A 13,880-nucleotide genomic window follows, 5' to 3' on the forward strand; every position below is an offset into this window, starting at 1 on the left:
CCATATAGAAATTTACATTTGCACTTTTAAGTGATTTATGTGTATTTTTCTAGAATCTGGTGTTTGTGTTTAATTTTATAAACATTATCATTAATAACTTTTTATTTATAACTCCTTTTGTTTCCTGTCTGCCCTGTTTATTTTGGCCTCTTAGGATTTTTTTAAACAAATATTTTAGTTTTTTAAAGATATTTCTGTTAACCTCTTAATTTATACTTATGTTGGTCACTTGTAAAGAATAGGAGGTAAGGGATAAAGATAACTGATAAAGAATAGACCTTTTTTTAACTTTTTTTTAAATTATTATTTTAGAGAGAGAGAGAGAGAAAGCACAAGTGGAGAAGAAAGGCCGAAGGAAAGCGAAGAATCTCAAGCAAGCTCTGCTTGGAGCCTGGAACCCAATGTGGGGCTCAATCCATGACCCTGGGATCATGACCCAAACTGAAATCAAGAGTCAGATGCTCAACCAACGGAGCCACTCAAACACCCCAAGAATAGATCTTAAAGAGTAAATCTGCGGTAAAATAGAAATAAAGAAATTAATAGTTACATAAAGCATAAAAAATTTGATTTTCTTAACTCCTTCTCTTTCTGCTTCCCACTTTGTTTTGCCAACCTAAAATTTTACTCCTTCCTCATACTTCAGAAGAACCAACAAAACTATCAAAAACAACAAGCTTCCCTTTCCTTCTTTTTTAACCTATTTTTTAAAAATTTCACTCACCTTTAAATATTCACCTAACTATTCCACAAAACCTGAAATCCAAGAGTAAGGCTGTGTAATTCTAGATCTTTCATTTCTATAAACACTAAAGACATCCCCCAGACACCAGAATGACAAATTCTGTATGTGGAGTCTAAAAAAGTTAAACTCATGGAACTGGAGAGTAAAATGGTGGTTGCCAGGTGCTGGCAGGTGGGAGAAATCGGGATATGTTGGTCAAAAGGGATAAATTTTCAAATATAAAACGAATAACTTCTGGGGATTCAATGTACAACATGGTGAGTATAGTTAATAATACTGTATTGTATACTTGCAGTTTGCTAAGAAAAAAAGATCTCAAGTGTTCTCACTACACACACACACACACACACACACACACACTCGTAACTGTGAGGTGACGGATACGTTACTTAACTTGATTGTGATAATCATTCCAGTGTATATGTATAGTACACACTTGTACACCTTTTAAAAAATCATGTACAACCTAAATATATACAATTTTTATTTGTCTAATAATACCTCAATAAAGCTGGGGGAAAAAAAAAGACTAAGAACTTCCGCTATGAACAGCATTTTAGTTGGGAGCCATATCTGGCTCCACCTTCCCAAGTTTGTACTTATTTCTTTTTTAATTCTGGAAATCATCCCTTTTTGAAAAAAATACTGATATGAATGCTAAAAGATCTTGACATATCATGACTTGTTTAAGTAACAGAATTAGTGAATTAAATGAGGTTCTCCAAATTATATTTTAAAAACTTGACTTTATTTGGGGGTATCTTCATTTCAGTTAGCCTTCTCAGGCTTCTTGTTAGCCTTTGCAGTAATAATTCTCTCTCTCACCTGTTCAATTAAGAGAATTGCTGTAGTTATTTTTCTTATGATTTTTCTATTCTCTTTCTCCACGTATTCTTCTATAGAGGGGAATAATTTTTGTTGTTCCAATTAAGTTTCATCATGACCTAACTTAAGAACTTTATTTCTTCTTCATTGTCATATTATATCCAGATGTTTTCTGTTTCTTCCATTCACCTGGTCATGGATTGTTAATTACCATTCATTCTTTCTAATGCTTTTGTACTTCCAGTCTTCCCCTGTAAAATTTGAGCTTTTGAGTCTTCAAAACTTCTTTCCAGAAACAAGTCTGACTTTTCTGTGTCTACTGTGTTTCTCGACTCTGTTGATAGTAATATGAGGATTCTCTGACTGTACTACCTGTCTGACTCAATTTCCTTCCTGCCTGCCATAGCAATTATTAATAATGGTCTTCACAGATGTCCTTCTCTTTTTCTTTTTTTTGGGGGGAGGAGGCTCTGGGTATTTTTATACCTTAAATCTTCCCCTGATAATTATCTATTTATGTAATTATTATCTATTTGGAGAGCTCTAGCTGTACCCTTTTACTGGTTATATTGAATTATCTTTCACACCCTGCCTTTGACTCAAAATGCTGTTTTCTGATACCTAATTAACCTTGTTTGTCTCTACAAATCAGGTATAACTTAGAAAGACAATGATTTGCCACCACAGGAGATATTTGAAACCATATGCAAAGTATCGTCAAAGCCAAGTTGCAAAAATGTTTAGAATGTTTAGTTCTATAAGGGAATATTCTGAAGGAGAAAACACTCAAGTGGATATAATTCTGCAAAGTTTACTGAAAGAAAAATAGTCAAATTGTGACTCAGTCTAAAAACAGACCGGAGACATCTATAATGACATCACTGAATCCTGGATGGAAGGCTTCGTGGAGAAAGCAGAATTTTGGACAGAGATTAAAAAGTGGGTAGACTTGTAAACAGTAAGGAAGGAAAGAAAAAGTATTCCAAAAAGAAGACTGAGGACATGAAGGAGGTATGTGGATATGTGGACAAGAAGGAACTGCTCAGGAAATAAAATAATAGTCAACTGAAACCATATAGTTATTTAGTGCAATGAAACCAAGTTGAAAAGCTAGGAAGCTAAGCTGTCTGAGGATTCAAATACCAGATGAATAAATAAAAGGGTAAAGAGATTTGATAGAAAGACCAGGTACAAGACAATCATAATCATGCAGGTGAAAGTCAAGGCAGTGTGGTTTAGCTATAGCTGACAGAGGAAGATTGGAGTAGAAATGTCCACTAGTCATTTTGACATGTAAATTACAGCTAAGAAAAGAGGAAATGGCTGGAATTCTAAATCTGACAGTCATTTGGAGAGAAATAACCACTGAAGAGTAAAGACAGTGGAGAACTAGGGGCAATCATAGGGAGTACTCTTATTTAGAGGATGAAAGAAGTACAGAACAGGCAAGAAGATCAAAAAGGATCAAAGTTTTATTTGGTGAGATAAATTTCTCTGCTAAAGACATAAAGATTTATTTGAAAGACAATCTTTATCTCCTCTATCCATTTCCTGACACAACAGCTCAACACCATATCATTCATACCCACTCCTATCACTCATTACCACTATTTAACAGCAGACTTCAATGTTGTGGAAAGATACACTTTTACCTTCCAAACAAAGCTGAATGAAATTTCTGCAAGCTTTGGGAGCTTCTTTTGACCACAACTCTATGTCAATATCTCCAGCTGTAGTTTTCAATAAAACCTATGGAAAGAATATAACATCATTATATTAAATTATCATTTTGGTTTGATAATCAGTTGAATTGCTGCTCAAAATGAAGCATCCATTAATAAACTTTCAATTTTAAAGTTAAAATTTTAAAAACTTGCTGGGCTTTTCTTGTTATACTAAAAAAATTATAACAGGGATATCACAGTCTTTTCAACAAGTGGTACTGAAAAAACTGGACAGCTACATGCAAAAGAATGACACTGGACCACTTTTCTTATACCATACATAAAAATAAATTCAAAATGGATTAAAGACCTAAATGTGAGACTTGAAGCCATAAAACTCCTAGAAGAAAAGGCAGACGGTAATTTCTTTGACATGAACATTAGCAACATTTTCCTAGATATGTCTCCTCAGGCAACAGCAACAAAAGCAAAAATAAACTACTGGGATTATACCAAAATAAAAGCTTCTGCACAGCAAAGGTAACAATCAGCAAAATGAAAAGACAACCTAATGAATGTGAGAAGATATTTGCAAATGATATATATGATAAGGGGTTAATATAAAAAGTATAAAGAACTTATACAACTAAATACCAAAAAAAAAAAAAAAAAAAAAACCCAAATAACACGATTAAAAATGGGTAGAGGACCTGAATAAACATTTTTCCAAAGAAGACATACAGATGGCTAACAGACACATGAAATGATGCTCAACATCACTACCAATGTAAATAGTCAATGAAATGCAAATCAAAACCACAATGAGATATCACCTTAGACATGTCAGAATCGTTAGAATCAGAAAGACAAGAAATTACAAATGTTGTCAAGGATGTGGAGGAAAAGGAATCCTCATGCACTGTTGATGGGAATGCAAACTGGTGCAGCCACTGTGGAAAGCAGTACAGAGGTTACTTAAAAAATTAAAAATAGGGGCGCCTGGGTGGCGCAGTCGGTTAAGCGTCTGACTTCAGCCAGGTCACGATCTCGCGGTCCGTGAGTTCGAGCCCCGCATCGGGCTCTGGGCTGATGGCTCAGAGCCTGGAGCCTGTTTCCGATTCTGTGTCTCCCTCTCTCTCTGCCCCTCCCCTGTTCATGCTCTGTCTCTCTCTGTCCCAAAAATAAAATAAAACGTTGAAAAAAAAATTAAAAATAGAATTACCATATAATTAACTCCACTACTGGGTATTTACCCTAAGAAAATAAAAACACTGATTGAAAAGATATATGCACCCCTGTGTTTATAGCAGCATTATTTACAATAGCCAAGATATGGATGCAATGCAAGTGTCCGTCCATAGATGAATGGATAAAGAAGTGGAATATATATAAATATACAGATATATAGATATAGATATAGATATAGATATATATAGTATGTGTATATATACACACACATATATATGTGTGTGTATATATACACACACAGATATATAGTATGTGTGTATATATACACACACATATATACACACACATATATATGTGTGTATATATGTATATATATACACACTGTATATACATATACATATATATACATATATACACATATATATACATATACACACACACACATATATACACACACACACATACACAATAGAATATTAGCCATAAAAAGAATGAAATCTTGCCATTTGCAGCAACATGGATGGACACAGATGTTAAAATAATACTAAGTGAAACAAGTCAGACACAATAAGACAAATACCATGTTTTCACATGTATGTGGAATTTAAGAAACAAAGAAAAAAGACAAACTGCAGACTCTTAAAAACTAAGAACAAACTGGTGGTTGTCATAGGGGAGGTGGGGTTGAGACAGATAAAGGAGATTAATAAGAGTACATTTACTTTGATGACAGTGAAAATTGTACAGAATTATTGAATCCTTATACTGTTCACCTGTAACTAATATAACACTGTATGTTAACTATATTTCAGTAAAAATATTCATTCAGTACAAGTCATTATACATTTATATCTTTCCTTTTTTTTTTAATGTTTGTTTACTTTTGAGAGAGAGAGAGAGGCAGAATGCAAGTTGGGGAGGGGCAGGGAGAGGGAAACACAGAATCCAAAGCAGGCTTCAGGCTCAGAGCTGTCAGCCCAGAACCCACGGGGCTCGAAGTCATGAGCTACAAGATCATGACCTGAGCTGAGGTCAGACATTTAACTGACTGAGCCATCCAGGCGCCCCTACATTTATATCTTCCAAACAGCAATTTCAGAAATAATTTAAGATTTAAGAAAAAGCAGCATATACCTTTATTAATCAGAAAAACTTATTCATTTAAAAATCAGTCATTTAAACTTGCTTTAATTAAGAAAGCTTCTTGCAGCTTTCCTTCCAATAAAATTGGTATAGCAAATTAAGAAACTAAAGAACAATGAATCTATGAAATTGTGACACTATGAGACAATTTTACAATTATCTTTTTATATACCAACACTCTACTTGCTCGTTCAAAATCATGCAATTCCTAATTTAAAAAAAACATTCCTAATCTAATTCTGGGTTGTATATGTTACTAAAATGGTACGTCTTAAAATCATCATCTACAGTACATGGAATCCGTTCAAAGTCTCCTTTCTACCAGCTCATGAAGGTAAGGCCTTCTAACTTGGCATGGCATGAAACTATGTGCAAAATAAATACTCTATCATGACAAACCAACCCAGCTGGTTTCTCAGTTTCTTGGAAGGTATATGTTTGGGATGCAAAGTGAGTTGGCTGAATAACTCCCTAGACTGTATCTATAACAGTGGGTAATACCTTCTGGTTTTCCATGAAAACTGGTGTCCATCCCAATCTTAAAAGTACAGTATATCTCAAAAGACAATATCCTGTCCTACCTATTATCCCCTTGTATACTTGAAATAAAATGCTACTGTTAAAGGGACCCTTGACATGTCTTCCCTTCCTTGCAACTCTAATACAGTGATCTCCAACTTTTTCAGAGTGTGCATCCCTATTAGCGAAGAGGAAAAGGGAAGTGGGAAGGGAGGTAAGGAATTGGAACACAGAGTTCCCAAATAAGTACGTTTAAATACATGTAGTACTATATTACTCTAGTACTGAAAGAGTCACAGAAGATAAACATTTCAAAGCATTACATAAAAACAGTATTTTAAAATATTTCTTAATCTTCTTTACCAGTGGTATAATGAAACTTAAAGAAAAAAAAAATAACAGCTTTACTGACATGTAATTCACATACCAAACAATTCACCCTTTTAAAGCATTTGTTAGTATAATCCAGACATTTGCCACCACCACAATCTAATTCCAGAACATTTCCTCACCTGAAAAGAAACCCTGTAACCCATTAGCAGTCACTCCCTATTTCTTCCTACTCATAGGCCCTGACAAACACTAATCTTTCTGTATCTATGAATTTGTCTATTGAATATTTCATATAAATGGAATCATACAATGTGTGGCTTTTGGTATTTGGCTTCTTTCACTTAGCATAATGTTGCTTTCAAATTGTAGAGGTCCATCTTCCTGTTCTACTCACTTTGTTTTAAATGTCTTGAAAATGACAATGGCTTTATATTCTTACTGATAAATATGCCAAGGCACAATATACACTTAAGACAAAGTTCATCATTAACAATAAATAGAAATCCGTATTTCAAATAATTTTCATAATAATTTCTAATTTTTTACATACTTCCCATGTTGAGGCATCAGGTCTACCATTTTCTTGTGGTTTGCTTATGTTTACATTATTAATATTACTTTCAATATGAAATCTGTGAGGGCTGGTCTAGTTAATCCAGATTAACAATGAAATGTAATGCATTTAGCATGATATTAGGAAAAATTACATCATGACATATAAAAAGTGACTAAGTAAATGAATATATATGTTCCTTTTTATATATAAAAGATTACATTTAGGGGCGCCTGGGTGGCTCAGTAAGTTAGGCGTCCAACTTTAGCTCAGGTCATGATCTCACGGTTTGTGGGTTTGAGCCCCCTGTCGGGCTCTGTGCCGACAGCTCGGAGCCTAGAGCCTGCTTCAGATTCTCTGTCTCCCTCTCTCTCTGCTCCTCCCCCACTTATGCTGTCTCTCTCTGTCTCTCAAAAATAAAATTAAAACATTTAAAAAATATTTTTAAAAAGATTACATTTACACAAAGGAAATGATAAATGCAAGCAGAAGAATGTAGCTTTTCTCTTTGCATCTCATGATGGTTTTGCACAGTCCCTGAAGTGTGCACTCACTGGTTTAAGAAACCACTACTCTAAAGAATAAACTAATGCACACCATCCCTCCCTTTACAGGTTCTGGAGTCAGCTGCTCAAATTCCAGTACTGACTGACCCTTGCACTTACAAAGGGTAAGGAAGTTTTTTACTTTGGACATGCTATCTAACATATCTGTGACTCAACTTTATTATCTAAAATAGGGACAATAATATCCTCATAGGTTTCTTGTGAGAACAAAATGATTTATTACACATAGACTGCTTAGAACATTACCTGAAAAATAGTAAATGTTCAAAAAATGGTAGCTACTATTGTAATTATTCTTCTTCTATAATATTTTTGGCCACAGTCAACTTACACCCAGTAAAAAGAATGCATACACAGTTGGGCTACCTTGTTTACCAGAGTTTCTTACTCTTTCCACTGATAAGCTACTGAATTTATAAAGAAGGCACATGGCTCCTTCCTCCATACATTTCTTTTGGCCATCACTATTTTGTCAAGTATTGGTGCTCCCTTTCTTAAAGATTCAAAATAAGGCAATACTCTGATAATAAAATGTTTCTTTTTTTAAATTTTAATGTTTATTTGTTTATTTTTGAAAGAGAGAGAGCACAAGCGGGAAAGGGGCAGAAAGAGAGGGAGACACGGAATCAGAAGCAGCCTCCAGGCTCTGAGCTGTCACAGCACAGAGCCCAAGGCAGGGCTCGAACTCATGAACCATGAGATCATGGAGCCACAATAAATGTTTATTCTTAAGAAACGTTTTATTGGGGCGCCTGGGTGGCTCAGTCGGCTAAGTGTCCAACTTCATTGTGGCTCAGGTCATGAGCCACAGGATCATGAGATCCCAGTGCCATAGGATCAAGCCCTTAGTGGGGCTCTGTGCTGGGTGTGGGGATTAGGATTCTCTCTCTCCCTCTCCCTGACCCTCCCCCACTCACTCATGTGCTCTCTCTCTTTCCCTCTCTCTCTCAAAAAAAGAGAATATTAATATGCAATTTAAATTAAGTGATCATAATACATAGAAATTTCATCTTGAGTGTATAAAGACATTTCCATCAAGGGGTACATTTCTGTGTGTCATCTTCAGAGGCCAGAGTTACAACAAAACACAGCACAACTTATAAACAACCACTGATCTGATAAGTCAATTACTTCCCAGGTTGATACTATGCTCTTTGAAGGGAGGAACTTTGTCCCATTTATTCTGAATATCTCTTAATCCTTTTAGTACCTAATGTAGCATTAGACAGCATAGGCACTAAACAAACATTCACTGAGAAAACATATTGTTATATCTGTTTAAATTCCTTCCAGGCCCAAATTCTTGCCATGTGCTCTCTATGGTACAGAACTTTGAAGCTTCAATGTCCTCAACTGGCCTTATGTTAAAAAAAAAAAAAAAAAAATCCCCAACTGTGTTTGAAGGAAACTTTGGCTATGCCTGATGTTCTCTGTAAGCCCAATTTTGTTTAAAAAGAACAGTATTTTTTTTTTTTTTTTTTTTTTTTTTTTTTAGTTTAGTTTGAGAGAAAGAAAGTAAGAGAGAATTCCAAGCAAGCTTCACACTCAGTATGGAGACTGACAAGGGGCTCAGTCTCACAACTGTGATATTATGACCTGAGCCAAAACCAAGAGTCAGACAATCAACTGAGCCACCCAAGTGCTCTCAGAAGGACAGTATTTATCAGTTTGCATGTACTTATTTACATGATTATTTGGTGAATGTACATTTCACTCAACTGACTCCATATTAGAGACAATGCTGGTTTTCCTTTCCCTTGTATTCCTAAAACCTAGCATAGAGGTTGGCATGTGCTAGTTGCTAAATAAATATTTGTTGAATAAAAGATCTCCTGTTCAGGCATGTATCTTTGTTAAAGGTCTTCCTCTTTATGACCATGTCAAATCTTCCTTCCAGAGTAAAACAAATAAATCTTCCCTTGATCAGCAGCAATATAACCTCAAAGTCACTGATGCTTAATACTTTAACTTAAGAGAAATAAAATATTAATCCATCCATTCATTGAGTCAGTACATATTTGAACTCCTCCTACCATGTGTCAAGCACCATTCTAGATGTCAGTCCCTGCCATCATAGTGCTTGCATTCTATGGGGAGGAGAATGGGAGGCAGAGGACACAATAAACAATAACTAGTAAGTACACAGGAAAAACTGAAGAGGGAAAGGGCAGGGAATGTTGGAATGCAGGACATGAATGGAGTTTGTGATTTTATAAACAGAAAAGTCCTCTCTGCCAAGGTGACATTTGAGCAGGCCAGAGTGTACTAAAGAAAGGAATAATAAGTGTGAAAGCCCTGACTAGCAGGATGGGCAATATTTTTATTCTCTACTAGTGTTTATTAACTGAGGGTGATATCACCCTCAAAAAACATCTGGAAATATGACGAGGTAGGTATTCTGAGTTTTCACACAATGATGTGAGATACAGATGAGAAGTAAGGAGAAGTTCACACAGCAAAGAATTAAAAGAATGGCCCATCTCAAAACACACACTAAAATTCTTGGTGGGGATATCAATTAGAGCATTATTGTTTTTGTTTTCATATTGCCTTATATTACAAAATGTTGATCAACAAAAGACTGCATAAATTATGATATAGTCATGCAACAGAATCGTATCTGATGTAAATTTAGTTTATCCTAATTCAACTATGTGCTTTAAAGTTAAAAAAAAAATGTTTATTTATTTTTGCGACAGATAGCGAGCACAAGCAGGATAGGAGCAGAGAGAGACAGACACAATCTGAAGCAGGCTCCAGGCTCTGAATTGTCAGCACGGAGCCTGACATTGGGCTCAACTCAAGTACTGTGAGATCATGACCTGAGCCCAGTCAAAGGTTTAACTGACTGAGCAGTACAGACGCTCCTCAACTAAGTACTTTCAGTCCCGCTATTTTCTCCACTATGTTGGTCCATCGCATTTCATATGTGGTGAGACTAGCTCACAGTTTAAGAATCCCAGTGATACTTATTCCATTATTGACTCCTCTGCCTCATACTGCATATAAAAATCTTTGATGGGAACTGACATACCTTGACCATAAAATCAATCAGGAAATCATTCTCCCATTCTAATGTGGGAACATTTCTCATTCTCTACTTTCATGTTTTAAGACCAGCTCAAAAGATACCTCCTCCACGAAGCTTTTCTCTTCTTCCTCAGTGGCTCATTTTTTAGTACTTACCGTAGCACTAGACTTCCTCTCTCCATAAGCATGCCTATTGGACTTATCAGGTTTTTCTTTACCTGCTTACCTCCCAAACAAAACCATAAGCTTTTCTAGGGCAACAACTAGACCTTACCCATCCATCTTTGTGTCCCCAGCACCTAGTACAGTGCCTGGTGACTACTAGGCATTCAATACATGATTGTAGAATGAATGGAGAAAGAGCGATTTACAAGTTAAGAAAAACAAAAATCACAATTTTAAATATACCTAGGTTTCTACCTAAGGCCCTAGAAAACGCCCTAGAATGTGTTAGGCTGAAGCAAGAAATGTGGCCAGACACTGGAGAAATCTCCATTTGAGGACTTTTCTCAAAGTATTTGCCGAGAGGTGTCAGTAGGTGGTTTTCGGTGCAATCCTGTCCAGAGGCAGGAGTAACGGACAAGACATTTTGTGATTTTTCCAACCCTAACGCCCCAAAACTCCCTTAATGGGTGAGGTATCACTTTGGGGAGCCCAGGTACCGTAGATGAGGCTCTCACCTTCCCATTCGTGGGAGGCTCCTGGATGTAGATGTTGCTCATGCTGCTCAGTGCTCAGGGCTCCGCTCCTAATTGGGAGTGAGAACGGAGAGCCGATCACTAAAGCAGTCCACCTATCAGTGGCACGCTTCCTTCAATCGGGTGGTCGCAGAAAGCTCCAGTTTGTCAATGTCCCAAAATGAGCGGCACCAAGCACTACCTTTTCCCAAAACTAGTCCCTCACGGACGCCGCCATGTTGCTCCTGGGCCTGAGCACCGCTAATCCTGAGAAGGGGGGTTCCAATGGGCTCCAGGAAACGAAAAAATATTATTAAGCACCTGCAGGTTAACTAAATTTGTGTTACACTTTTACAAAAGGATATATAAATGTTGGTGTCGTTTACTTCAGTACATGTATGTGCAGGTTTCATTCATCTCCACCCCCGGGGCTGGCAGCAATGGTTCGGACCATGTGCGTTCTGTAATATGACTCCCCCGGAAACTGCATCATCGTTACTTGGTTCCACTATCGCCAGAGGCCTTCCCCGACTGGCAGGGAAGTCCGGTGGCGCCGGTCGGAGGAAGAGGCCGCCCTCGCCGTTTGTGGTCCTCGCGGCAGGCGGGAGGCGAGCGTACTCTCGAAAGCCTACGGCTCCTGCGACCCCTCTTACCAGCGCAATGGCAGTCCCAGGTGAAGACGGACGGCAGGGCCCCTGGGTCTAGGCGAGGAAAGGAGCGGGTAGGGTAGGTTGGGGTGCGCTGGGGGTAGGGAGTAGCGCCCATGGGGATTTAGGCGGAGGCGTTAAAATTAACAGGTTCGTTTGTTCCACACGAAAAAGTTTACACTCCGGAGATAATCTCTGAAGGGAAGAAGGAAGACAGAAACTATCTCCCCCGCCCCAGCCAGGCTCCGGCTGTGCTGGAAGGCTTACAGGGAAAGTGTATGGTGGGGGGAGGTGGGGGAGGAGGGGCAGCAACTGTAGGCCTAGGAGGTAGCCGAGAAAAACTGACCTAACTTTGGGATGGCTCGAAAATAGAATTGAGGTGCAAGCACTTGACGGACCCCAGGAGCCAAGAGGCACTGTTTGTAGTAGAAGTCCCGGGGACCAAATTGTCGTCCAGGGTTCTCCTCTCCCTTCCTATTGTATGGAGTTCCTGTGTGGCCGTGGACCAGTCGCTCTCCCACTCTGGGCCTCATTTCGTACATTTGGAAAAGAAGATTTATTCCTCGATGTCTGTGGGTTCTTCCAGCGCGCAGATTCTGTGTCCACTGACTACCGACGTAAAAACAGTGCACCCTGCGAAAGAAGTGCTTTAGAGGTTTCCCCGTCCACAACTACCCGCTTGCTTGGAAGTCCTGGTCGGGGAGGGCACCTCCTTACATCAGCTCTGCGACTGTGTGTTCGGAAGAACACTGGTTGTAGGAGATATTTTGAGAATTACACCCCCACCCCACCCGCTCAAGCACACACAACTTGGAGGTTCACAGTGCACTTCAGGGTATGAAAGGCTCTGAGAAGGGCTGTGGTTCAGAACCCCCTAACTTTGTTTTCACCTGCCCTTCCCAGTATTATCTGACGGCGTTTGTTCGGTGGCAGCCTTCCCTGAAGTGTATTTTACAGATAACTGTTATAGGAATATTGCACTTTTGTTAGCACTGCAGTTTGGGGAGGAGAGGGGTTGTGTGAGAGAGGAAAGATACACTCATTCATCCACACCACCGTGACTATTAAGGGCGTGCTAGGCAGTGTGCTAGGCATTGGGAATACAGTGGGGAACAGGACAGTGGCTCCTCACACAGAAATTAGAATTTAGCAGTGAAGAGAAAGTACCAGAAAGTCGGACAAATGCATGGCAGGGAAAATACAGAGCCTTCAGGAGCACGTTGTAAGGGCACCTACGGAGACAGAAGGGCTTTACAGAGGATGTGGCATTTAGGATGAGCCTTAAAGGATTCCAGGAGGGTTGGATTGATGGGAGGGGAAGTTGCCACCAGAGGGATATGTAAGTGAAAAGGAGATAATAGATGCTCCCAATAGATGGAACTCCTAATACAAATGGGAGAGAAGTGAGAAATTCACTGGAGAGTTAATGACAGTAGCTAATATTTACTGATGTATCAGATGTGTCAATAGCATTTACTATGTATCAAATGTGTCACACACTGTGTCAAGCCATTGTATTTTATCTCATTTAACATTCATGTCCACAGTGTGAGATAAGTATCAATATTTCCATTTTATAGATGAGGATACTGAGGGACAAAGAAATTAAGTGTTTGCTTGTTCAGGGATATCTTGTAGGTAAGCAGTCTGACTCTTCTACTCCCCATGCACTTACTCATCTTGCCATGTAGGATAATTTACAAGGTGGTTTCCAGCTCTTAAAGGACCTTGGAAGCCATGACAGATAGTTTGGATATTTTCCCAAGGATTATGGGAAGCCATTTCAGCATTTTTAAACCGATTCATATTTCGGAAAGAACATTTTGGCTGCACAGTGGATTGGAAGGATGATAGTTTGGAGTTAAAGTCACCAATTAAATTCTGGTAAGTTATGATGATACTTCACGTGTGGTGTCAGGAAGGGAGAGAAGCCCATAGATTGGAGACACATTTTTGCTGGTAGAATCAAGGGGAATCAGTGACTGATTCA

General features: G+C 38.3%; 2 protein-coding genes across 4 annotated transcripts in view; one reads left to right on the forward strand and one right to left on the reverse strand.

The window, feature by feature from the left end:
• CWC27 (CWC27 spliceosome associated cyclophilin) overlaps positions 1–11,503 on the reverse strand; it is a 193,198-nt gene extending 181,695 nt beyond the window's left edge. For all 3 annotated transcript variants that reach the window (XR_005783736.1, XM_040452126.1, XM_040452140.1), the window contains exons 1-2: positions 11,247–11,503; positions 3,223–3,319 (exon numbers count right to left, since the gene is read on the reverse strand). Coding sequence is in view for 2 of the 3 variants with exons in the window: in XM_040452126.1 (XP_040308060.1) it covers positions 3,223–3,319; positions 11,247–11,288 (139 nt within the window). In the remaining variant the exon portion in view is untranslated. The remainder of the gene's footprint in view (positions 1–3,222; positions 3,320–11,246) is intronic.
• A 193-nt stretch (positions 11,504–11,696) lies between these two features.
• SREK1IP1 (SREK1 interacting protein 1) overlaps positions 11,697–13,880 on the forward strand; it is a 42,662-nt gene continuing 40,478 nt past the window's right edge. The window contains 1 exon segment of the mRNA XM_040452153.1: positions 11,697–11,916. Within this exon segment, the coding sequence (XP_040308087.1) occupies positions 11,712–11,916 (205 nt within the window). The 5' untranslated portion in view covers positions 11,697–11,711.

The sequence above is a fragment of the Herpailurus yagouaroundi genome, unplaced genomic scaffold (assembly GCF_014898765.1).
Source record: "Herpailurus yagouaroundi ecotype Mexico unplaced genomic scaffold, PumYag 29, whole genome shotgun sequence".
Classification (NCBI taxonomy): Eukaryota; Metazoa; Chordata; class Mammalia; order Carnivora; family Felidae; genus Herpailurus; species Herpailurus yagouaroundi.